General features: G+C 38.2%; 1 protein-coding gene across 17 annotated transcripts in view; it reads left to right on the top strand.

The window, feature by feature from the left end:
* The window catches only part of PACSIN2 (protein kinase C and casein kinase substrate in neurons 2), a 66,505-nt gene that overhangs the window by 29,355 nt on the left and 11,588 nt on the right, over positions 1-25,562 (top strand). For 9 of the 17 annotated variants that reach the window (NM_205089.3, XM_015290070.4, XM_015290048.4 and 6 more), the window contains 8 exons: positions 4,931-5,041; positions 17,871-18,027; positions 18,805-19,040; positions 19,674-19,829; positions 20,817-20,992; positions 22,767-22,887; positions 23,787-23,792; positions 24,916-25,040. In NM_205089.3, coding sequence (NP_990420.2) covers positions 4,982-5,041; positions 17,871-18,027; positions 18,805-19,040; positions 19,674-19,829; positions 20,817-20,992; positions 22,767-22,887; positions 23,787-23,792; positions 24,916-25,040 — 1,037 coding nt within the window. In that variant the 5' untranslated portion in view covers positions 4,931-4,981. Of the gene's footprint in view, positions 1-1,299; positions 1,513-4,930; positions 5,042-17,870; positions 18,028-18,804; positions 19,041-19,673; positions 19,830-20,816; positions 20,993-22,766; positions 22,888-23,786; positions 23,793-24,915; positions 25,041-25,562 lie in introns of those variants that run through there. The other 8 variants (XM_015290083.4, XM_015290076.4, NM_001159511.2 and 5 more) reach the window with 3 other exon arrangements.

Here is a 25,562-nt window from a genome sequence, read left to right as displayed (position 1 = left end):
AGTTAATATTTTCTAAAATTCTCATTTGGTAGACCCTCAGGATATGTATAGCAAGTCTTTTCACATTAGAGGATACTAGCAATAGAGGGAAAAAAACCAAGGTTTTTAGCATGTAGCATTTCTAGAATGTTCCCTAAGGAGGAAGCTTATCTATTAAGAAATACCATTTGTTTATTGGGCAGTTTCATAGTGTCATAAAAATCACTAAGTGAAGAAACTTGAGCCTTCCTTACCTGTGCCATTTCTGTAGGTATTACAGTATTTGCTATTTAGTATCCAGTTACTCTTCTCAGTTGGAATTCGTGGTTTGTTTTGAGCTACATGAGTTCTCTTAGCTGGTGTGTGCTGAGACTCTTTGTGATGAGCAGCACCGGGGCTGTGAGCTGATAAGACCTTCTCCGTGCTGCCTCATCTTTGGTGGTTTGTGTCTGCAGCAACACGGGTCAACCTTTAATAGATCAGACACTAGGATTGTATTCTGTAATGAAAATCCCAGAGATCTTTGGCACAGAGGAAGAAAATAGCAAAGATCTTAATAAGATGATGTACCTGCTCAAGAAATTGTTAGTGTGGGCTCAGTAATGATGCGCCATGCTTGGTGAGCTGGCTGACAAGTCAGCTTGGAGGTGGGTAGAAACTGCCAGAACACCATGCTACTGCCTGCTCAGCAAGAAAAAGGCAATGTAGGGCTCCTGGGGAGGGCCTGGAGCTGTGGAAGACTGAAGCTGGAGTGCCTGAAGCCAAGTTGTTGTGGGAGTGCAGGAACTGGGTGTGTGTACCTTGCTTTCTCATGGAGTTACTAGTTCTGGTACTTACTGCCTTGCTGTCCAAAGAACTCCCAGCTTTTTACATATGATGCAGCTGATCATATGCAGGAGCCCTCTCTTTTGTCTTATTGATCTAAATGTCCCAGATTTTATTCTGGCAGCCTTTGTTGTTCCTAGGCTTGCTTTTCATAGTTAAACATATGACCCTCAGTATCAACGTGTAACCGACTTTCATTGTGAAACCCCTGCAAATTCATTTGACGGATGGGAGAACCAAACCCTAACAAAAAATGTGCTAAAGAACTGGCTGCTGTAATAATTCTATTGCATGAGAGCAACATGACTCATGCAGTTTGATGTTGGTATTTCAGTATTCCGTTTATTTTTAAGTTGTGCTGTACAAATAGTGTTCTTTTGTGCCAGTTGTTGCTATGACTTCATAATATTTCCCTAAATACGCTTGCTCATACTTTCTCACAGCATAGTATTTGGCATAGGAAAACCTTAAATCCATCAGAATTTCCCGAGTGCTGATGATTTTCATGCTTTTATGGAAGAAAAGGACAGTTAGTGTGTTATGTACTTTTAGTTTAGGAGGAATAAAACTTGGAGGGGGAGGAAATCACCACAACCTGCTCCCTCATTTAAGAAAATGTTCCTTTGTTTCAGCTTTTCCTATTTTTCAGTGCGGCTTTTCAGATAAAGCTTTCCAGTGCTAGTCTAGCCCAGGCTATACTTATTAAAGGTAAGCTGGCACTATCGTTACTTCAGAACAGTTTCACTGTTTAAGAAGGAAAGAATAGTTCTTGTGTGGTTTTTCTGGGGGAGTGGGGGAGCATGGAGGGTGAGTAGGGGGTGGCTGGCTGGCTTGATTTGTTGAAACTTGTCTTTGGGTTTATACTTTTGATATAATTATTTCTTTTCCTGAGACACTGAGCTCAACAACCCTCTGCTTGATCTTTCCCAAAAGGCAACAAACACTTTGGTTTAAAGATTGCGTTGTAACTGCTGTAGGAGATCAATGCAACCCTTCCTGAGAACCTCACTCACTATGCATAGCATTCCTGGGTTGCATTTGCTTCGTTCACTGTTGGTTGCAGAGTATTGTGTTTGCACTCCTTAATGGGAAATATCAGACAGAGGCAAATAAACAACTGAGAAAAGAGCTAGCAGTGTTTGGTTGAGCAAGTTGTCTTCAAACTCTTGGTGTCCCTTTGATCAGACAAAGTATCAGGAATTATTGTTAAAGGTACCACTGCATAGCCTTGTATTTTCAGGAAAACTTTAAAATAACCAAACAAACTCTTGGGGGAAAAAAAAAAAAAAGAACAGTTTAATGTCAAACTATTGTTTCAAGTTCGTCCAACTACTTGCAAGTTTATGGCACTGTTGCATCCTCTCTGTGCTGCTTACAGCTATTTGGGAAGGGCTGTTAGAAAACATCAACACTTACAAATGTGTTCTTTGCTTTCCTTAATGTAAGAATAGTCAAGGTCGGTGCTTACTTGAAAAGCGTACATTACAATTACACGTAGGCTGCTAAGAACTGGTAAACAGTATTTTAGTGCATCTGTGTTCATGAAACAAGTAGATGTGGTGCTTAGGGACGTGCTTTAGTGGTCATTGTGGTGATGCGTTGATAGACATTGTGATCTTGGAGGTCTTTTTCAACCTTAATGATTCTATGATTCTGTGTTCCCCCTTGGTTCCATACTAGCACAGGTGAGAAAGCTTTTCTCCTAGTAATTAATAGTAACTGCACTTTGAAGATTGTTACACTAATGTATAAAGCTACTTTATCTCCAAATATCTCATGATCCTGTCATAGATACAGAAAGACCTTATTACCTCTATATTTTAACTGTAACGATGACTAACTGTAAGGAATTATAAATGAGCATTTCTGGTTTGTGACCAAATGACTATCTATGGAGAAAATGATGATGTTTTTTAATAGAACAACTGCTACCCCTTGTTTCCTTGCCTTGCAGAACCCTTCCTGTATTTTTGAACATCTTTTTGAAATTAGATATAATTGATATCCGAGGGTGGTTAGTGATAGGACAAGGGGGGGTGGCTTTAAACTAAGACAGGGGAGGTTTAGGTTAGATATTAAGGGAAAGTTTTTCACACAGAGGGTGGTGACACACTGGAACAGGTTGCCCAAGGAGGTTGTGGATGCCCCATCCCTGGAGGCACTCCAGGCTGGGCTGGATGTGGCTCTGAGCAGCCTGGTCTGGTGGTTGCACGTAGCGGGGGGGGTTGAAACTCAATGGTCATTGTGGTCCTTTTCAACCCAGAGGCCATTCTATGATGTCTCCTTGGCAGTTTTCAATTCTCTATTTGGTATTAGAGCTATTTAAGTTTCCTATGAATTCAAATGTGGAAGTAAAATTGAATGAAAAACTGTTCAGTAGAAACTGCTCATCTTTCCCGCTGGGGCAGTTGTCTGCTCTGTGTTGCAACTATTTGAGCGACCGCTGGTTTCAGTATCTGATTTCTATAAGAAATGAGTGGTGCCGAGAACGTTATGGTGTATTTCCTGGTTAATCTGAAAATAACTACAAATTTAGCGTTCTCTCCTTGGCCCTGAATGTTTTCAGTTGTTTCTCCCAGCAGCACATCTGAACCATTAAGATTGCAAGCTGGGTCCGGTTTGCAGGCTTTTTTTTTTTCGCTTTTCCTTTTGAAAGTGGCATTTTTGCATTAAGGGAAGCAAAATTCACAGAGCAGAAGAATGTGGGAGTTTCACTTTGCAGCCTGCTGATAAGGGAGGGTAGATTCTGCTTATTCATAAGTAGCTCTAGCTGTAGTTGTAGGCAAACAATAGCAGAAGTCTAGGCAGAACTTTTTTCAAGTACTGGTAGAGATAAGTGGCGGATTTTGCATGTGTGTGCTGTGGGATGGTGATGTTCCCTTTCTCTCCTACCTCTTGGCATCCTCTCTTCAAACTGCTTTTGTGGGTGTGAGTGCCTGTAGTTTTGCCTCGGTACTGATTTTGGTACTTAGCTTTAATGTTAGCTCATGATGACCTTGGGTCTTTATACAAGGTGCTTTACCAACAGCTGCTTCTGTGTCTATGGGCAATGCCTTCCTTCCATGCAGCCGCATCTAAGTGAAAACACCTTAATTATTAAAGAAAGGACTTTAATTAAAGATCAGCATTTGGACTTTATTTTTGTTTTTCGTTGTTTTGCTGAAAGAAGAAAGTATATGATAATATACCACAAATAAAAAGCAATAAATGTAGGGATGGAAGTTTCAACTTACAAGGAAAGTAATTGTCACCCTCAAGTAGACCATCTGCCATGAGATCTATAGCTTTTTACTTAGTACACTGGGAACAGTAGATATATGCATGGTACTGTCATGTAAAACCTATTTTCTGCTTTAGAATCTAGAGGAACGTTGGCAAAAATGAAATAATACACACCTCAGTTAGCTAGCCTGGTAAGAGGTCTGGTCACAGGTGACTGAAAGTGAAATAACTATCTGAATAACTTACATATTAAGCCTTCTGGGAGGAGGCTGGCTTTGCCTCCTGCGATTTCAGTTCAGTAGCTCTGATGCTTTTCCTGTAGCTTTTTGCTATAAGTTGTTGACGAGAAAGGAAGCTGTTTGCTTTTGTAGGTGCCTTTAGCTTTCCAGTAGATTATTTGAATCTAAGATTCCTGTAGAAACGGCACTTCTCTGAGGAGGTTTGTTTTTAAATCCATAATTGTTCTTGGCCTTAAATGTTTCCAATGGTTTTTATTACATAATGTAGTTTTTCAGTGAAAAAGCAATTGCAAGCAGTGAAGGTTTATTGTATCGATAGCAAAGGTCAGCTGATTGTCTCTGAGTGCTTTGAATGCTTATCAAGGAAAAATCACACTGTTCAAATGTCTTTAACGGGTTTTCTTTTTTTCTTAAAGTAAATCTAAAATGTAAGTTCAATGATATTTGAGAGATGAACAGCTTCTGAATACTATAAATACGATGATAGAGCTGAGAACTTATAGGAATTGATTCTCTTTCAAAATGCACTTATTTATATGCTGTGTGTGCTTGGCTTTTGTTTTTATTTTGCTCTTCATGATATCCAAGAATTGAAGGATGGTACTTCATTTCTAATAACAACTGTTTTTCATTAATAATGCTCCTTTTTTTTAATCTTCCTGCAGGTTTTGAAGGTGTTTAAGCTCTGAATACTTGCAAGATCTCCATACATAGAAATGTCTGGCTCATACGATGATTCTGTTGGAGTAGAAGTTTCTAGTGATAGCTTCTGGGAGGTAACCTAAGCTTTTTATTCACTGTATTTTGATTTTGTATTTTTTCTCTTACTATAGAAAATCTGATTTTGTACATGATAAACTGTGGAGAGAGCTGCAATATAAGATGTCTTCGGTTACTGTGATCTGCAGAAATAGCCTTCAGGGTAAAAATGACTTTTTAGATTTTTGGCCCAGTTCTGTCCAGGCTTTTTAAAGTGCAGAGACTCAAGGATCATACGTTCTGATGGGATGTGCAATTCAGAGTCTAACCTTTGCAAGTTTTTATTGCTGGGTAGGAGTGGGGGAGGAGCTTTTAAAATTACCAATAGGATCGAATGAACAATATTAAATTGAAATGTTAAACACTATTATAAGCGTACATAGCTTAAAATTTAAGCTAATGTACGAATTTACTGCATCTGCTGCTTGTGCCTAGGTGTAAGATTCCTTTGAGAGAACTTACGCTCTCTGTGTAAGAACGTTCATGCAGAAAGGTAATATAAAACGCAATGCAGGATCGCACTAACTTCTGCCACAGTCTGGAGGAGACTTTCACATGTCACCATAACTTCATAAAGTTCAAAGGGAACAAACTTCATAAAGCAGAAAGCATGTTACTAAAGAAGTTAATTACAGGAAACGAGTGTTTGACACGGTCAATACCAAAGTGCTGGCTGTGGTCAGTATGCAGTCTAGATGAACTCTGTTCAGTGGTGTAAATTTCTACCATGTGACTGGGAACAGAATTTAACTGTAGCTAATATGGAAATGGCACGGGGAAAATGTCCGAATCGTTTTGTTACCAGAGATGGTGGTGTCAGACATCTTGGTTTTGATGATCTACCATTGTGTTTCCTTTTAAATAAAAGCATTTCTAGGCTTCCTGCAAACTGTGGTGGTAATTGTTCTGATGCAGATTTCCTATATCTAAAAGGCCTACCTAATGCTGAAGTTTCTGTTTGAGCTCTTTTTAATAGTCAGCTAACATTTATTGCGAGACTTATTTACTATTATGTAAACAATGACTATCTATTCTATTTATAAAGAATTATTTTAAACATATTGGATTGTCAGTCTTATCCTTTTTTTTTGTAGGGGTGCTCTGTAGTATGACTGCAGAGAGAATGTGGGATCTCCATACTTTAGAGGTGTCTAAAACTCAACTGGATAAAGCCCTCAGCAACCTGATCTATCAGACCTGCTTTGAAGCAGGGGGTTGTACTAAATGACCTCTGAATTAGTCTGTGTCTCTGTATCTTTATACTGAGGAAACTTTCTGGGTAGGCTTCTTTTGTAGAAATGTTTCCAAAGAGAAATATGGAGGCACTCAAGAAAGAAGAATTCTGAACTAAATGGATTTTCTTGTTGTCACGAGTTGGCCAGAAGAGCATAATTACTTGCTCACTGTTCTCTACAAAACTGTTGTATTCCTTTAAGTAATCAGGTCTGGAAGCATGAAAGATTAAAGAATAGGAATTCCCTAAATTAATATGATTGTTTGGACAAAAGTGAACTCAAGGCTTTAATATTAAAGGATTATAGATGATCAGAAAGAGAGGTCCTAGCTTAGACTAATTGCTACCACGAAAGCTTTAATGCATTTGCTTTTAACTCATCCATAAAATAGACATTTTTGGGGTTTTGTAGTATCATAGAATGGTTTAGGTTGGAAAGGACTTTTAAGATCATCTAGTTCCAACTCCCCTGTGGGGGGCAACCTGTTCTAGTGTCTCACCAGCCCCACAGTAAAGAGTTTTTTCCTGATACCTAGTCTAAATTTACTCTTCCAGTTTTAAAGCCATTCCCTCTCGTTCTGTTGCTACACACCCTTGTAAAAAGCCCCTTCCCAGCTTTTCTGTAGGCCCCCTTCAGGTACTGGAAGGCTGCTGTAGGGTCTCCTTGGAGCTTTCTCCTCTCCAGGCTGAAGAGCCCCACTTCTCTCAGTCCCTCCCCATAGGGGAGGTGCTCCAGCCTTCTGATTACCATTGTGGCCCTCCTCTGAACCGGCTCCAACAGCTCCATGTCCTTCTCGTGTTAGGGGCTCCAGAACTGGACACAGTACTCTAGGTGGAGTCTCATGAGAGCAGAGTAGAGCTCCCTCGACCTGCTGGTCACACTTCTCTTAATGCGGCCCAGGATACGGTTGGCCTTCTGGGCTCCAAGTGCACATTGCCGGCTCATGTTGAGTCTTTCATCAACTGACACTTTCAAATCCTTCTCCTCAGGGCTGCCTTCAAGCTGTTCTCTGCCCAACCTTACCTGTGCTTGGGATTGCCCTAACCCAGGTGCAGGACTTTGTACTTGGCCTGGCTGAACATCATGAGGTTTGCGTGGCCCTCCTCTCAAACCTATCTAGGCCCCTTTGGATGGCATCCCTTCCCTTTAGCGTGTCAACTGCACCACTCAGCTTGGTGTCATCTGCAAACTTGCTGAGGGTGTACCTGGTCCCACTGTTCATGTCACCTGCAGATATTGAATCGTGCTCGTCCCAGCACCAGTCCCTGCAGAATGCCATTAAACACCCATCTCCATTTGGATGTTGAGCTGTTGACCACAACTCTATTGGATGTGACCATCCAGCCAATTCCTTATCCAGCAAGTCATTATAATTGTATGTAGCGTCATATGATAGTGATGATTTTTAATCCTGGCACTGAACAAGATGCTTGGACTAAAGCACAACTGAAGGGCAAATGGGAAAGTGCCTAGTGTGCTGTCTGTTGCAGTGTAGCCTTAATATAGAATGTTTTGAGCAATTGCTTTTGTCTGGAAATAGTTTTCTTGTGACCTCCACACTGTACTTTTGTGCATTTTAGTGAGAGTCATTGCAGTCAAATATACATGCCTCCTACTAGTCTGGACTGTAGTTTGATTTATATGTAGTTCTGAATACTTTCATTAAGTGAATAATTAAGGTATCCTGCAGATAGTTAGGCCAAATTATGTCATGACATGAGGTACCTTTTGACTCTAAACCTTGCCTTTCTACAGGACAGCCTGGAAAAAAATGGTAAGGCAGGAATTACTCCTGTGCTCAAGAGTTAACAAGGAGGAGGTGTGCCAGGCTTCTGCTATCAGTAGAACATTAACCTAAAGTAAAGGACATCTTGTACCAAGACGTCAACTTAAGAGTAACTCTTCAGTATTAACAATGACATGTAGACAATAATAGCAGGCCTGTCAAACTTAATTACCAAGCTCTTGATTTGCTGGGTTTGGAGCCATCTTTGCAACCAGAGTTTGTGTGAATTTTAGATTAAAATTTGTCATTTTTCTTTATCTTCTGAGTCAATTATTTTGTTTCTGAAAATTGCAATTTTGTCTTTCTCAAACTGGATAAATAAACTGCTGTGATCGGTGTTTTTCATCTGACTTAATTAGAAAAGATGCAGCGTCTCTGAATTGCAGCCTCAGTACTTCATGCTTCATAATAAGAATTACAGCATTCTTATTCAGTTTGTAAGTTGCAACGTTAGTGCAGACTTGTCATTTGCATCCTTTCTATTTCATCAGAAGTTTTTAAGACATTTGACACGATCATTCCTACTGTTTGTTTTTAAGGCTTAGCCTACAGTTTGTTGAAAGCCACATTGCTGTGTTTCACTGCCACAACTGAATGCAGTGAATGTATTTAAACCTGGCTGTGGCACAGAAGAGGCAGACATGGGAAGCTTTTGAGTTTGTTGCCTCATACTCCAAAATAGCTCAAATTTATTTACCTTTGGAGCGTGCTGCAAAGCACATCTTTTTCTTGAAAGACACTTAGGAAAGAGTGAGGTGGCTGGGTGTGGAATGCACCCTAAGAACTTCCTGTGGGGCCGTGGTTTTGCTCACTGCATATTTTTGAAACTGAACCACTTTTATTTTTCGAATGTTGTCGTTCTATTGAGCTGATAAAATTGTGCTTATCAAAGCGTTGATAAGCTAGTTAAAGTTTTTGCTGTTGCCTTCAGTCCTTCATGAAATGTCATCTGACTGTAACTGTTCGGCTTTTTCTTTTGGCATACAAGAACAGATGATGCAGCTCAAAAAATTAGGCTGTCAGAAATACCTTTCTGTAGCATTAGTTGGAAATAGCAGCTTTCACAGGTAAATGGAGGAAAGCTTTTCATTGTTTAGTAAAACTTTTAGTACTGGCACGCATTTTTGTTTCCTAGTGGAAGAAGAAATACTTTCTAAGAGACCACATCTGTCCCTCCAACTCCCGCCCCCCCAAATTCTTCCAGATGTTCAGCAAATAATATTTTAGGAGATGGAAAAATTCATACATGTTTTCATCTACGCTTGCTTAGAGAGCAAGGAATTGCAAAATACTAAGGAAAGACATTCTGAGAGATAAGAGATAATCGCTACAAGAGGGTTTCATCAAATTTCAGTTGTAGTAATGCCCTGTGTTACTTAAGAAAAGGAAACCTCTTTTTCATTCTGACAAGTTTCAGTGTACCTTGATACATTTGGCTGAACTCATGGTGTTTTCTGGGTGCAGAAACTTTAACACAGAGGAGTGTTGTTGATATGTTCCAAGAAGAAATTCCTTCATGGGTATTACTTAGCTGACAGGGTTAATGTGTTCTGGATGCTACAGATTATGGCCTGGAGCAGGATGGCAGCAACTTTTCCAAGGGAAAGTAGGAGATTTGGTGCCCAGTGTTCACCTGGAAACCTTCTGGATTTTTCTCATCTGCTGTACTGAACAAAAAAAACCTGTCTTGTTCCAATGTCCTGTTAAATTATTTTAAAATGCAAGAAACGGACAACCCTATTGGCCTTCAATACTGAGGTAGCATTGAATTCCACATGAAATAATGTGGTATATTAAAACTGGCCTTCTGTTAATTACGATGCATTTGTTAATAAGTCCCAGTGTTATGCTTGCTAATCACTGTTGTGGTCATATTAAAAATGCCTTGAGCAAGCTGAGACAAACGCTGTTGTTCACTTAGTTACCTGTGGAGGTAAGAAAGGTGATGATTAGGCGTTGCTAGAGATCAAAGTAAAAGTATATGCATATTTTGCAAGGTAAGGCATCGAAAGGAACAGCTACAGCCTGTAGAAATGCTTATTTTTAATGATCCACAGGTTATTCATTGACGGTGCCAGCTATACCCTAGATAAGAGTCTCCCTTATTCTCTGCTTGTGTCAGCTGCATGGAGACTTCTCTGTGTATTGCAGAGTTATTTATTTGTACTGTGAAAATACCTACTAATCCAAGCAAAAATAGATGTTCTGATCAGCCGCTAAACAGCGACTGGCATTAGGTGTAGAAACTCAGGCCTGTCACTCGTTCTTCTCAAGCACAGAACTTGGTATGCATTTTGAGGTACTAGGCATGTTGCATTCTAAAGAGAGAGAACCACTAGCAAGGAAACATCTTCCACTGATTCAGAAAGGAGAATTTGGTCCTCTTTGTACTGTGTTTGGATCAAATCAGGCCACAGCATGCTAACACCACTCCCCCACAAAAACACACAGCAGAACAACAATGAAACAAACGAAAGTCAGACAGCCCCAAACACTCTGGATAGCAGAGGCAGCCAATCTAGGACATGCCTCTGACAAACTGCATTATAAACTGTGTGCGGAGATGGTCATGGGCCTGCCAGTTTGGGTACTGATCATGTCTGTGCTTCGTGCCTGCTGCTGTCAGCCAGCATCTAAGTGAGTTATCTTCTGAGGCTGTTGGATGAATTTAAGAAGAGTTTAAGAGGGAGGAGCCCCTCCCTATTAAATGTTTAGGAAAAAAAAGTGTTTTGAAGTTGAGTTTTGAAGTTAGTGGGTGCTTCTTCTACTGATGAAGCCAATTATTCTATTTTGCTCTCCCATTTTTTGAAATATCTGGACTCTACAACAGTAGATTGCTGTTATATCTCCTGCATGCATTTTTTCTTCTAGCTTTGAGCAGTGTAATGCTTTCCATTTATATTGCCAGGTATTTGCTTACTGGTGTGTTTGGCTTCAGCTTTTGTGAGCCTAAGAGCTTCCTCAGGATTTTTCTTGAATCCAGAGGCTAATTTATGTTGGTAAATTTACCAATATAAAACTTAAATACACAGAGATGGTGCTGGGAGATGCTTGTGCTGTGTATGTGTTAAATTATGGACTAAAATAGTTCTGCTTATGTTCAAAACCCACTTTTGATCGACACAGATATTCAGGATGCACATGGAAATATAGAACAAGGTTTCAAACTGGGCCTTGAGTAATCTCTTCTCTGCATGTTAATTCTGAGGGAGAACATGTGCTATTGAGTATAAAAGTTAACGTTTGGAAACTTCTGGTTTGTAGATAGAAAGAAGGTGTATTTATGGTTAAATTGAACGTTGGAAGTAGTTTGTTGTCATACTGGCCATTGGTATGCGTGGGTTTGACTAAGCCTTCAAAACTCATTACTGTGCATTTCCTGCCTGTGAGTATTTGCCAGTTGAAAACAACAGCAAAACGCATTGTGTGCTATGGTGACTTCAGAGATAAGGAAACATTTTCTTTCAGATGGTTCCAGTTCATAATGGCTGACTGGTTATGAATAAACTAGGCGAGCTTGGAAAAAGAGTTAATGTCAGATCTTATTTCAGGCATTTGAAGCTCTCTATTAGCGGTTATAATAATTATAATATGCGGGAGTTAATTGACTGGAGTTTAGCAATAGCTGAGTGTTTGCCACGTTCTGAGGTGCTGACAAATTAAAATATCCTTATTTTTCAGTCAGTGTACCAGAAAAACCTGTTAAGTGGTTTTTCACTCTTTATGCGTTTTATCCTTGTCCCATGAATATGCTTAATAAGAAAAACAAACAACAAACCAAATGTGAAGTTGAGATAAAGGTGTGTAAGTAATGGGATACAAAGAGACAGTCACAAATGCTGTGAAACTATAAAATATTGAGCCTGTAATCTTTGATATATTCCCATATCGGCGACGGTGGTTGGTTGCAGTATAGCTGGGTGGTAATGGAGGAAAGAGGAGTGTACTGCTAAGCTGTGCAGTACTGAATACCTGATCGCTGGGTGCTTGTCATTCTCTGGCTATTGTGAATTCTCTAAGCCTTAGCTTTGGAAAGACGTGAGGTGACTCAATGCTGTGCTTGTATACGAGAAGAAATATTGCAATGAGAAGGGATATTTTCTCTCCTAAGCAGAACGAACCTGCAAAGGCATTTCATGGGAGATGAAGTGGGGCAAAATGGGATCACCTGAAATGCACTAGTAGCAAAGCTTAGTATTATTTCAGAAGAAACGGGGAAACTCACAGCTATCTGAATTTATGAAAGAAAGAAGCACTTCATGGTCTTGAAGGTCTTTTTCAACCTTAAAGATTCTATGATTCTGCATTCCCCGTTGGTTCCATGTTAGCACAGGTGGGAAAGCTTTTCTCCTGCTAATTAATAGTAACAGCAATTTGAAGATTGGTACACTAATGTATCAAGCTACTTTGTCTCCAAATATCTCATTATCCTTTCATAGGTACAGTTAAAACGGAGAATCAGTTTTCAAAGAATTCACCAATTTAATCAAGAACTTAACCATTATGGCAGTATTTCAAAAAACAAACTTTTAGAGGATCATTTCTTCTTAAAGTGTTTCTAGCAACTAAGGGTGAACGGCAGCTGAGCATGTGGCATTAATGCTAAATTGAAAGCAGGATGCAGGTTTTAAGTATCTTGTGGTAAAAGATTTCACTGTCCTTGAAGCTGTAAGAAAACTTGTAGTCTTACAGTTTACCTTCCTGAAGGAAATGCTTCATTTGTAGGACAAGGACAAGTTTAACAGGAAACAGCCCAACAAAGATCAGAAAGTTACTCTAACTGATGAAATCCTGTGCTCATGTACTGAGCAGTGCTAATGCAGAAATCTGACAACAGCAAGGCATTATGTGAGGGTAGCTCTGATCAAACGAAGAAATACAGGATTAATTTTTTTTTTCTGGTCAGCTGTTACAAATCATGTTTGTTGTCTTTGGTTTTTCACAAAAAATTTGTCATTGCGGTCTCCATAGCTCAAAATGCAATTTTCAAACAGTAGGTTCATTGTAAGAATTAAAATAATGTATTGTTTATGGTTATAGAAAATCTAAATGATTCTACTAGACTTTGTGTAGATGTATTTGTGAATATTTATAATTACTTCAGTTAGTGTTACTATTTCAAGGCCAGGCTGGATGTGGCCCTGGGCAGCCTGGTCTAGTGGTTGGTGACCCTGCCTGTGGCAGGGAGGTGGAAACTAGATGATCATTGTGCTCCTTTTCAAGCCAGGCCATTCTGTGATTCTATGATTGGTGTTATCTTCAATCATTAAAGTATTCTATAAAATTCTTCAATTTAAATGAAGATATATATATATATATATATATATATATATATATATATATGCTATATGAAGTTATCAAACCTATATTTAGAGCGGGGAGGATAGTTCTCAGGTTGAAGAGGAAGGGATTCAGCTCTCAAGAGTATACACACATTCACAGAGAGAAAGCAAAAGGCTATTAAGTGACTGTAGAATTGAAGCACTGGACCATTTTGAAGTTGGGTCTGTTTAGTTGCTCATAAGAAAGTTTATTTTATTTTGCTTTGGTCCAGTCTGTCTATTTATCATGTTTAATTGTTATTAATGCAGTAACTTGAATTTCTTCAGTAGGACAAAAGTCCACTGTGACCTCCTTCAGAAAGCCATACTGCAAACACTGATCCTGATCAGTCCTGCCTAAGATAGCTGCTGCCCCTCACCAAACCGAGTCTTCCCAAGGCTGAGTCTGCCTTTCAACAGGTCTCACTTGGAGATGGATCCTGGAGCTTTTATTTACTGACAGGTCCTTCACTGTGCTGAGGGCTCCATCTGTAGGGACACTTGTTGCACCCCAGAGTCCTTAGGTCAGAGCTGCATACAGGAAATGAAAGAAGGAAAGGATCAGTGGGGATCGTGGAACAGCTGAAAGGAAGGAGTCAGGGGGAGTCAGTCAGGATTGTTGGCTGTGAGATGCAGATAATGACTGCAAGAGTGAAATGGATGTGTTTATCTACAGACACGCTTATCTGGGCTGAGCTGAAGCGGGGAGCTTCGTAGTAAGCAGGCTAAAAAGAAGCTTTAAGCTATCCAAATATACTATGGACATGCCTGTGACCCTTCTGCTCCTTGCGTGTACTTTCAGGCTACTTGCACATTCTCTAGAGCCATGTACATCTCTTACCTGCCTTTGGTCTTCTGAATCAGATGTAGACCGCCGTGTCCTCCATCTTTGTATCTGAAACTGCAGAGAGAGGAGGGATGTGCAAACCTATTTGAAATGGAAATCTATGTGTATGCCTGTGCATGAACAGACAAATACATAGGAAGAGCTGGCGAGATTCATGTAAAACAGTTACTTAAGGAATTTTGATATGATGCACTGGGAGTGAGTGTTAGTAAGATACCGGAGAAAGCCCACAACACCATATAGATATATTTTTTCTCTATACATAGTATGCCATGGGAGGCTCTGGTTGCTGGAGAAGCAAGGAACCTTTGTCTGAAAAGACTTAAGGACTGGTGATTCTACAGGATCAGAGCCAACACGTTAAGACAAGACTAATCAAATTTGACATAAGCCATTGTAATTTTAGTATGTTATATAATAATTTTAAAATGCATGCTTGAGGAACGTCGTTTATGACGAATGAATTTATTTAGTGACTAAGAATCAGGGTCTGAGAAGTATGTTTTGCATTTTAAATATGCCCCCGAAGAGGGGAAGAATAAACTACTTATTGAAAAGATACGAAGTATCAGTGATTAATAAATAAATCACTGTGTTTTAAAAATGCTCAGTGCCACATATGTAACTTACATTCAGTGTCAGGAAAGAAATGACAGAAGAATGCCTTGTTTCCAAAACTCTTAACTTTCTTCACAGGTCATGAAAATGAAATGTGATGTCTAATGCAATTTATGCAACAGTAGTTTGAATGAACTTCTTTGGTGTTTGGTTTGACAATATTATGGAAGACTTTCTTTGGAATACAAAGTTGTTATTCTCTAGCATTGTATGCCTTGTTCTTGTTGTGTACTACGACGTTAGTTCTTTCAGTCCTCCTCAGAAGGAGGACTGAAGGAGATGGTGTGGGTGAATCTCCTCTGGTCTACGTGATGCTTTTTTACAAATGGCCTTCCGCAACAGAAGGCTGAGGAGCGAGTAGGCTGTAATAGGCGAGCTGAATTCCGTTCTTTGAACGCTGCCTGAGATTTGACAACTGCTCGATGTTACCGTGTGGGCAGCATTTGCTCAGACAGCTCAAAATGAAAACATTAAAAGTACCATGAGGCAGCCAGCTCCAATTCAGTATTAGCATATAAAATGCTAATTTAGTAGTGAAAATTTATGAAAGGAAATGTTCTTGCTAGAGACATAAATCCCTAGGCATGTAACTAGAGACTCAAATTGATGCTAATATAAGGCTTTCAGTAGCTGTGCCAAATGTAACCTGTTTTAAGCCGGCTTGGTTGTGAACCTACAGCCAGAGTAATTTTGAGCAGATGAATAATTTTGTCCTCCTGTCACAAACTTTAGCAAGTATTCTTCCAAGTACTTTTCTTAATGCTTGGATTATACAAGGGCTGCTCCAAAAGTAATGCCACCTATTCTATTATCTTGGCTCACAACATCAGAGGCAGCTGTTGGCGGTATGGCAGTAGAGGCTGAATGCTTCCACCAGCATTCTGTTACATTTTGTGGATGTGTGACAGAAGGCAGCAGCGGGGCAGTCTGACAGAATGGCATCAATGGCTGTGAGCACAGCGAGGAGGTGGGTGTTGCATAGCAGCAGAGGGTCACCTCTGCTGGTACAGATTTTAAGAATGTGACATGCAGCTCTTGTTTGTTGCTGGTGGAAATGCATAGCTAATGGTGGTGACTGTGTTGAAAAAGAGTGTTGTGTAGCTGAGAATGTGCTCTATCAAACAGTGCGATTGTGCTCTTTGCATCTGGTGTAGTTCCTGTGGAAATAAATGGGAGGCATTACTTTTGGAGTAACCAAGTTTCTATGATCTTTGTTACTGTGTGGTGTTATTCTGAAACTACTAATTTCTTTTTTTCAATATTTGCCCTGAAAATAAGGGGTTACTTTCCATACATTGTGTATTACTAGATGAAGTCTGGACATGGATGCGTTGTCTGTCTGATTTTGATGCCTGCTTCTTTGCACTGCTGATAGCTTCTTATCTTCACTTGCATTATGTTTTATGTCTAAGTCTGAAACCTCCTGCTTTTAAAGGGGCTACTTTTTGATGAGAGTAGGATGAATCAGTGACTTCAGTGACTTTACTTTGGTGATAACTGAGTTTCTTAGATCTATTGAAATGGATATAGTCCAAAAAACACTCAAGTTAATGCTTTGAGGACAATGTCTTAACAAATTGTCCTGTCATCATTCACTTTGGTTACTTTTTTTTCCCCGCTTTGACCCTGAATTTTGTCAACTTATTTTTGGCTGATGTTTGTCTCCGTGTATCAGAATAGTCACTGATAAAGTCCCACTTATTTTTTCCAGCACTTAATATAGTTTTCCTTCTTTTAAGAATATTAAAATATTTCCCTTTGTACTCCGAGGAGCTTTTCTGAAGCAGCTGGTTTGCGTGTACATCTGCTGACAAAATTCTGAATAAATGCAAACTAGAAAATTGGATGGCTTCCCACACTGAGGATGTGATTCATGTAAAAATGACAAACGTGCTCTAAGTATTTCAATGGTTGACCTACTACTTCTCTGCTAATCTCTTTTTTTTTTCCAGTCAGGTGGTTTGGGCTGATAAGAAGTTGACTGTAACATTTAATAGGCCGTGCAAATTCTGTTACCTGAGTTCTTATGTTTTGTCTAATGTTTACAGAAGTCAACCTGACTGACCTTGAAACTAGTGGAAATACTAGTTTGTCAGCTGCATCGCTTTTTCCCCATCCTCCCCTCCCATTACTTAGATTGGTTATCTAATGCTGGTAATACACAAAAATGAATAGGTGTTCATTTACGTAACGAACATTCATACATTTTTCTCCATATCTCATCCCTTTGCAACTTGTACATGCAGCCCTAGTTTCTCCTCTCTAAGATTTTCATGTTTATGCTAGGGGTGGGAGCTTCCAGGTCTCTATCAGCACTGAGCCCACGTTTAATTCTACAGTATACTTTTGAACTAATTGCAACCTACCTTGTCAGCATGGAAGCACAGCTGTAATATGGGGTGCCTCTGATCTCTGCTGGATATACAGTGGATGTGTTTTTCTATACTGTGTTCTTAGAAAACAAACTCTAAAGTTCGATGTAGATTTTATGGTACTCCTTTGTATATTGTTGCAGTTTAATCAATCTTTTAATTAAACGGAACATGAAATTAGGATACTCAGTAATAAATAGATTCCTTCTTCAGTGCTTGCGTCAAGTGTTTTGACCATCTAAAACATTGCCAAGCAATAATAATGCAGAACAATTTCTTAATAACTATTGTGACAATTACCTATTGCAAGACTAATAACGCATAGATTCTTTTGTAATGCTGTATTTGCATTGCTGACTGAACTGTCTGTCTACTGAATGGTGAGCTTGCTTTTTTAATAGCCTTTTTCTTATTACAGGAGGACTTGTCACCTTTGTGGTGTTCTTTCAGGGAACTTCCAGCATCTTCCATGCAGATCATGCTATAAATTATTTCTAATATCTTATATAAGTTTAGGTTTTAAGATTAACTGAAAATACTGGGTGGTATAACTGATGAATTCCTCATAGCAGATTATCTTTCTTGTGCTGTTGCTGTATGTGTATTAGAGACTTATCTTGCTGTCAGATGCTTCAAGCAGGAATTCTAAGTGTTTGTTTCTTTATAGGTTGGAAATTACAAGCGGACAGTAAAGCGAATTGATGATGGTCACAGACTTTGCAATGATCTCATGAACTGTATTCATGAACGTGCACGAATAGAGAAGGTCTATGCTCAGCAACTTACAGAATGGGCAAAAAGATGGAAACAGCTTGTGGAAAAAGGTAATACATCCTCATTTTGAACTCTGAAAGATTTCTCAAATAGAAAAAAAAATTGAATGTTCTTGGTAAGTTGAAAGTAGAAATGTTTAGCTGAAATGGAACCTATGCAAATGGCTCAGCAGTGTAACAAATGAGTCTTTCAAAGATCAAGCTTTTCTCAACTAAGACAAAGCAAATCAAAACAAAAAGCCAAACAAAAGACAAAAACTTAGCTCCTTTTCTGATTTGCTTGTTTCTTATGGAAGCAGGTGAATCTTGTCTCCTGTGTTGATGTATCCAAATAAATTCAGTTCTACAGATTAGCTGTTTCTGGGTAAATAATAGTAGAGAACCCACTGTTTGAAAAGTATGTCTGCCTGAAAAGGTGTCAGTGGTTGTTGGGGAACCAATAATAGAAAAGTAGTGTTATAATAAAAGGCTGATCTGAAACCATTTGATTATATTCTGAGTTAGCTTTTCTTTTCCTGGTTGTCCGTGCTTCAAAAAGTATATTGAGAAATCTACGGCAGTTCAAAGAGGAGCTAATAAGTGTAATATTGGGAATCACAGTGTAGGGAGATGCAGGCCAGACTAAATGAATATTATTTAAGTATTATTTTAACTTGTTATATTCTAAAGTTGTGTTTTAAAAAAAATTTCCCTTTTCTGGATTTGCATAATTATCTAGGAATTCCTATTTAGAAATGAATGTAAGTCAATAGCTTCAGGTAGTCTCTTGGAAATATAAGTTCCATGTGGGTGATGATTATTGAGAATGACACTTTCTGTTGTGTTTAGGCCCACAGTATGGAACAGTAGAAAGGGCTTGGTGTGCTTTTATGTCAGAAGCTGAAAAAGTGAGTGAACTACATCTAGAAGTAAAAGGTTCACTGATGAATGAAGACTTTGAAAAAATCAAGAACTGGCAGAAGGAAGCCTTTCATAAGCAAATGATGGGAGGATTTAAGGAAACCAAAGAAGCAGAAGATGGATTTAGGAAAGCTCAGAAACCCTGGGCAAAAAAGCTGAAAGAGGTACAGCAGTAGATTATGTATTAGATATCTTGTGTTACAATATATTAATGTCTCAAACCTCTGTAAGGGAGTAAACTCCCTATTTTCTCTGCTGGACCCTCCTTTCTCAAAAAGATCTCTTGCTTTCTGTCCTCTTCTGAAAATAAGTACTTTCTTTTGGTCTCTCTTAATCTTGGTGACTTCACTGAAAATCTGGAAAAAGTGGAATTCAAGCTATTTCAATAATATCTGGTCCCATTCTTTGGGGAGTTACGAATTGTTCGAAGAAGTGATCAGGGGAAAAGTGTTTGCGAATATTCTCCTTGTCACGCAGTGTTATTCTTAAATAACAGGCTTGTAGAAGAAGGGGAGCAGAGGAACATGGGCATGAGGAAGAATTGTTGTACTTGAGACTTCTGTAAACCTTTCTTGAGCCTTTCTTCACTTCTCTAAGCTTTTTTATAAGTGCTATTTGTTGTATAGTGAAATGAGTTGATTTCAAAGTACTACAATAATTTCCTTACATTGATTATTGTGTAGTGTTCAATCCTTGGCCTAAATGAAAAGCATACCAAAAAAACCCATCCTGAAACAAAACCATCACAATTGTTTTATGAAGTGTCACAGATGCAGAGATTTGAATCTTCTTTTTAGGTGGAAGCTGCAAAGAAAGCATACCATGCAGCCTGTAAAGAGGAGAAACTGGCTATATCTAGAGAGACAAATAGCAAAGCTGATCCAGCGCTAAATCCTGAACAACTCAAGAAATTACAAGACAAAGTGGAGAGAAGCAAACAAGATGTACTAAAGGTATGACTAATTATATAGCTTGTCCATATCTAAAGGGTTTTTTTCCTCCTGAATGTGCTGTGGACTGCAGCATAGATATGTGTGTTATGGTCCTATGTCAAAATTTGGGATTTTCGCCAAAGCACACCATTGCTATGTTCTTTTGTGAAGAACAGGTAATATAACCTCTCTTTTACTTAAGTACTTTGAGTAGGGAAAGAAAGAGAATAATACAAGAGTTCTTCATATTTGGTAGTGAGGACTGAGTTATTTCATTTGAGAGAATCCATATGTGAGATAGATGCTGAAAGCGTGCTGGCATCTAAAATTGTTGTCAGTGCTAACTGCACAATGCACACTTCTTAAAAATTATTATTTAAGGAAACAAAGCTGATACTGTCTATTTAAATAAAGTAAATGTGTGACTTTTTTTTTTCAAAGAGAATTTTTCCCTTTGGGATGTTGCTTGGTGATCTGGATGGCCAACACTGCGTTGGGTGGGATCTTGTAATATCTCTGGACTACTGCTAATCTAGAGTCCGAAGTTCTGTTTGTTAACTGAGCTCACTGGATTTGTGATTTATGTTCACAAGAATGTATGCAAATACACTTTTTTCTGTTCGTAACTCACAGTGGACTATGTAAATTGCTGAAGGGGTAATGCTAACACTTTGAAATTATTTGGAGATCTTTAAGAGACGCTGTAAATTGAAAGGCTACTTACTCTTATACTAAATGCCTCCTTTGTTTTTTATCTTTAGGATTACATGAACATTTTTCATGATTTCTTTTAAAAAGCCAGAAAGGAGGCTTAGGCCTTTATTGTAATTGATTTGTTATTTTGTTAGGTAACTCTCATCATGATCAAACAGGTAATGGTGGTAATACGAAGAGAATGTAGTTTGGTTTATTTTAGTCTAGGTCTTGTCTGTTACTATATTTGTGGGTCTCATAGGACTGTTATAAAAATATTGCTAATTGATTTCCTTTTTTCTCCCTTCACCTCAGACAAAAGAAAAGTATGAAAAATCACTGAAAGAATTAGATAATGCCACTCCTCAATATATGGAAAACATGGAGCAGGTATTTGAACAGTGTCAGCAATTTGAGGAAAAACGCTTACGTTTCTTTCGAGAAGTGTTACTGGAAGTTCAAAAACACCTTGACTTGTCTAATGTTGCAAGGTAAAACTGTGCAAGACCTCAAAATTAGTGCTTAATACTTCTGAGCAAAAAATAATCCATGCTTCAAGTAGGTCAGTTTAAAATCTGACTTAATTTTAATATGATGCTCAACTTATTAAAAGTGGAGTACATTATTTCTTTGTTTTGTCTAAGATCCTGTTAGCATCTATCCCTAGCGTTTGCTAGTTATCTTTAGAGGTACTAAATTAACTGGTAAACCCTCGCTGTTGATATATGTAGATCGCTTCAAAAGTAATGCCTCCTATTTATTTCCATGGAAACTATAACAGCTAAAAAGAGCACAATAAAACACTATTTGGTAGAGCAAATTCTCAGCTACAAAGCACTCGTTTTCAGCACGGTCATCACCTGGCTTATATGTTATCGCCAGTGATGAACAAGAGTCTGTATGCTATGCTCATGAAAATTACACCAGGGAAGGTGTATCACTGTTGCTGTCACCACTGCTGAAAGGCACTGCTCACTCTCTCACTGTTTGATGTCCATAAATTTTCAGCAATTATCCGTGAATGTCAATGCTATTTTTTCTGCATGAAGGAATTCAGTGACACCCCTTTGCTTCATGCACACTTTCATGTCAAATGCCATTTTGTCAGACTGCCCCTCTGCTGCCATCTGTCATGCAGCAACAAAATGTAAGGGAATATTGGTGGGAAGGCACAACTTCTACTTTCATACCACCAACATCCACCTCTCATGTCCTGAATCAACATCAAATAGGAGGCCTTACTTCCAGAGACGCACTTAGAATTCTAGAGTTTGTGTGCTGTGGTCTGGTAGGATTTCAGTAAAATCCCTCTAGCTTGTCAAAGAACTCATAGTTCTGTATCACTTTTAAGACTTGTATCTGTTGTATTAACACCTCTTCATCTGGGTTCCATATTACACCATATTGGTCCTTTTGTTAGAAAGAAGCCTGTTGTATTTGTAGTCAGTCTGTAGAGCAAACGTATCCTGTGTGGTTTAGGACTGGGCATCAGAATTGTATCTGCAGCATGACTTCTATTCTGTGTAATACTTCGTTGTTAACAGAGTTTGACTTAAATGAAGAAGAGTTAGACCAAAAGATGAGCAGACACAGCAAGGTTCTTTTATATAGCATTTGATATTTTATGTAAATAGTATAGTTACTAAGATCACAGTACCTGAAACAGTAAAAGCTGTTATCAGGTATAAGAAATATACATTTTCTTATGTATTTTCTAACTCATTTAACTCTGCTTCATGTTGGAGACTTATATTTTCATAATGAATTATAAGTCTTATTGGATTAAGACAGGAATTTCACAGAATCGCAGAATACCCAGAGTTGGAAGGAACCCATAAGGATCATTGAGTCCAACTCCTGGCTCCACACAGAGTGCTGTGAAGTTAACACTGAAAACAGCTCTTACCATCTTGTAGGCAAGCTTTTAAATTCAAGGAAGTTCAAAGTTGACATTCAGTAGTTTAAATACATTCCAAATTAAGTACTACCTTTACTGAAAACTATTGAAGATACTTTACGAGAGAGTAATAACCCATCTTTCAAATAAGGATGTTATTTCTCTGTGTTTTTTACAGGCAGTTGATGGGTCTGTCCGACAGAGTTTTAAAAAGTCTGTCTTGCAACGTTTTTTTTTTTCCAATACTGTTGTGAAGCTTGAACGCATCATATCTATCTATATACAGATAGATATAAAATAAAATGAGTCTAGGGAATTTGCCATGTTTCTACATTTGTAGTAATTTTGAAGACAAATTTGTTTTGCAGTTACAAAAATATCTACCGTGAACTGGAGCAGAACATCAAAACTGCAGATGCTGTTGAAGACCTGCGGTGGTTCAGAGCTAATCAAGGTCCAGGGATGTCAATGAATTGGCCTCAGTTTGAGGTAAGATCAGAGTATGGAAAACCCACACTTGTTTTTATGGTTTTTTTTTTCTTTTCCAGTTTCCTTTTTGACATGTTCCTTTCTGGTTGGATTCTTAGACTCAAACAACTTCTAGCAGTTAATCTTGTTGTCCTGCAGTTTTTCTTTTCTTGGTTTCTATTGGGTTCCCTCAGCCACTACTTTTGGAGGTGATTATATCTAATGCCTATTTAAAGAGTAGAGAGGTAAAAGCAGACTTTTTCTTTAAAGATGAAGTCATTACTGAAGTTGTTAGTATGTGATTCTCCCTTTTGGTGTCAGACTTAAATTGGCATTTCCTTGTTATTGAGTAGACAGCAAAGACTGTTGAAGTAGTTTAAATATTTCAGTTGATTCTGAAAATGTAGAAGTCTTTAACTAGTTTTTCTGATAGCATTATATTTAAAAAATAAAAACTAAAATTAAAAGGTCCTACCTTGCACCAGTTATTTTATTGCTGGATTCAGTTTTGAAAGGAAAAGGGAAGCTTTTAAGGAGTGTTCTGCTAACTTAGCTTATAAGAAACAAGTTCCAAATTCTGTCAGTGCAGAATCATACTAGCAGAGTATCAAAAGGCTGGAATTGGAATGAATTTCTGTACAGAATCATAAGTTCAATTGAAATAATTTCTGGGCATTCAATTAATGGAGTGGAAACCTCAGTTACTGAGTGTAAAGTAAACATTGAATAACTTGTAATTTTAAGGTTTGGGGAAGAAAGCTCGTATTAGTACTGCAGAATTTCTTTGCCTGAAACGCTGAACTGCAGTTACTTCTGTGTGGGGAAATACCATCCTTTTTCATAAACATTATAATTAGTACATGATGTTTTGTTGCTACTATTTTTTCTAATCAAGTGTTTCTTCATTTGCATGCTACAAGGATGATGTAAGTAAAAACAGAAGTCATGATCAAATGATTATAAAATGTCATTATAAATGTTATATATTATAAAGTGCAAATGTACTTAGGTCAGTGGTCTTTATACTTCGGTAACCCTAAAATCCAAATGTATTTGTAAGAGGTTAAAATAAAGAGGTACCTCTGAAAAGTTGGCCAGAAATCACTCATGACTGACCATGCTTCTTGTATAAACAAATAGTAATAGCATCTCAGAAAATCTTCATTTTCTTCTTAGGATCTCAGTGTTTGTCTTTTGGGTAGTAAACCATCTCCTGCATTTTTAACTTTAACATGTTTTCTGAGATGAAACATGCCTAAGCATAGGATATTTGCTTGTATCCAGTTTACTCTCCGTTCTTTGTTTTGTATCTGTATGTGGTCTAGTTTGACTTGAACAGGCACGATGAGACCTAAACAAGTTGTACCTTTCATCTGCCTTCTGAAACTTCTCAGTGATTCAAAACATCAAGGAGGGGATACTTAACAAATGACATCATGAGTCTTGTCAACAGTTGTGTTGATTTTGAGCTCTTTTGGTTGGCTTTTAAGGACAAAATATTTGAGTGCAACACCCTAAGGGCTCATTCGCATTTTATGGGCAGGAGAAGTTACATGCAATGACTTCATAAATGAGCTCCGTTGTAGGTCAGTCCTGCAGCACTTCTTGAGAAGTAAGCTTGTATCTTAAAGTAGACTGCAATACTTCAAAAGGTGAACCTAGGGTTTAATTTTAAAAAGCCAGATGTCTTGGCGTTACTTGAAACAGTAAAAGCTCTCAGTACAACTTTTAAAGAGTTGTACCGAGCAATTCCTTTGATTTCTCCAGTTCTCTACCAGATGTCTGGTATTTTAAGTCTTTTCAAGGTGTGCAGGATGCTAAGCAGGGAAGTACAGGTCACTTTGGGATTTGTGAGTAGCAAATATTTGTTTGCATTGCTAAAATAGGTACTAGATGAGGACTGTAACCAAAACATGTTGAGTAATTTATCTTTACAATAATTATTTGTAAGGCTGTATAAATGTATGTTCCATAACACAGTCTGAAAAATTAAATGTGCTAATTAGTGTTGCGTTACATTTCTCAATCACTTTTTACATTCATTGATAGGAGTGGTCTGCAGATCTGAACCGCACTCTCAGCAGAAGAGAAAAGAAGAAAGCTTCTGATGGAGTGACTCTGACTGGTATTAATCAGACAGGAGATCAAGTTTCACAGCCTAACAAACATAGCAGGTATTTCTAATTTTTTTTTAAATTTTTAGTTATTTTAGTTATTTAAGATAACAGAAACATAGGATCAAAAAGCCACTGACCAATTGAATGTTACTTATCAGTGAGCATTCTTAAAATAGCTTTCTGCAGCTCACAAAATATTTTGGTGATTCATTCTCCATTTTAATTTCTCTCTCCACTGTGGATTATAAGAAACTGAACTGTGTAGAAAAACTGAACTGTGTAGCTGATCTGGCAATTGGTCTGTTGCTATTTTTCTATCTGTAGAAATGATAGTTTTTCTTTGAAATCTTAGCTTGCAAAATGTGTAGTGACTTCACTAATTTGGATGCCTTTAATACATAGCTGTTAACAGCAGCTTCCATAGAAAGTAATGGTTCTAGTTCTGGAGGAGAGTATCATATGTGAGACTGTCAGAACTTTCTTGGATCTTACACTGCTCTTAATTGTTTCTTTTGTTGTTGTTCTTTTTGTTGTTTTTTTATTTTTTTACGGCTGGAGAAAGGGTCTGCTAAAAAACTA

This window comes from Gallus gallus, chromosome 1 (genome assembly GCF_016699485.2).
Source record: "Gallus gallus isolate bGalGal1 chromosome 1, bGalGal1.mat.broiler.GRCg7b, whole genome shotgun sequence".
Taxonomy (NCBI): Eukaryota; Metazoa; Chordata; class Aves; order Galliformes; family Phasianidae; genus Gallus; species Gallus gallus.
Note: the sequence above shows the minus strand (reverse complement) of the source record. Positions and strands in the feature narration are given on the sequence as shown.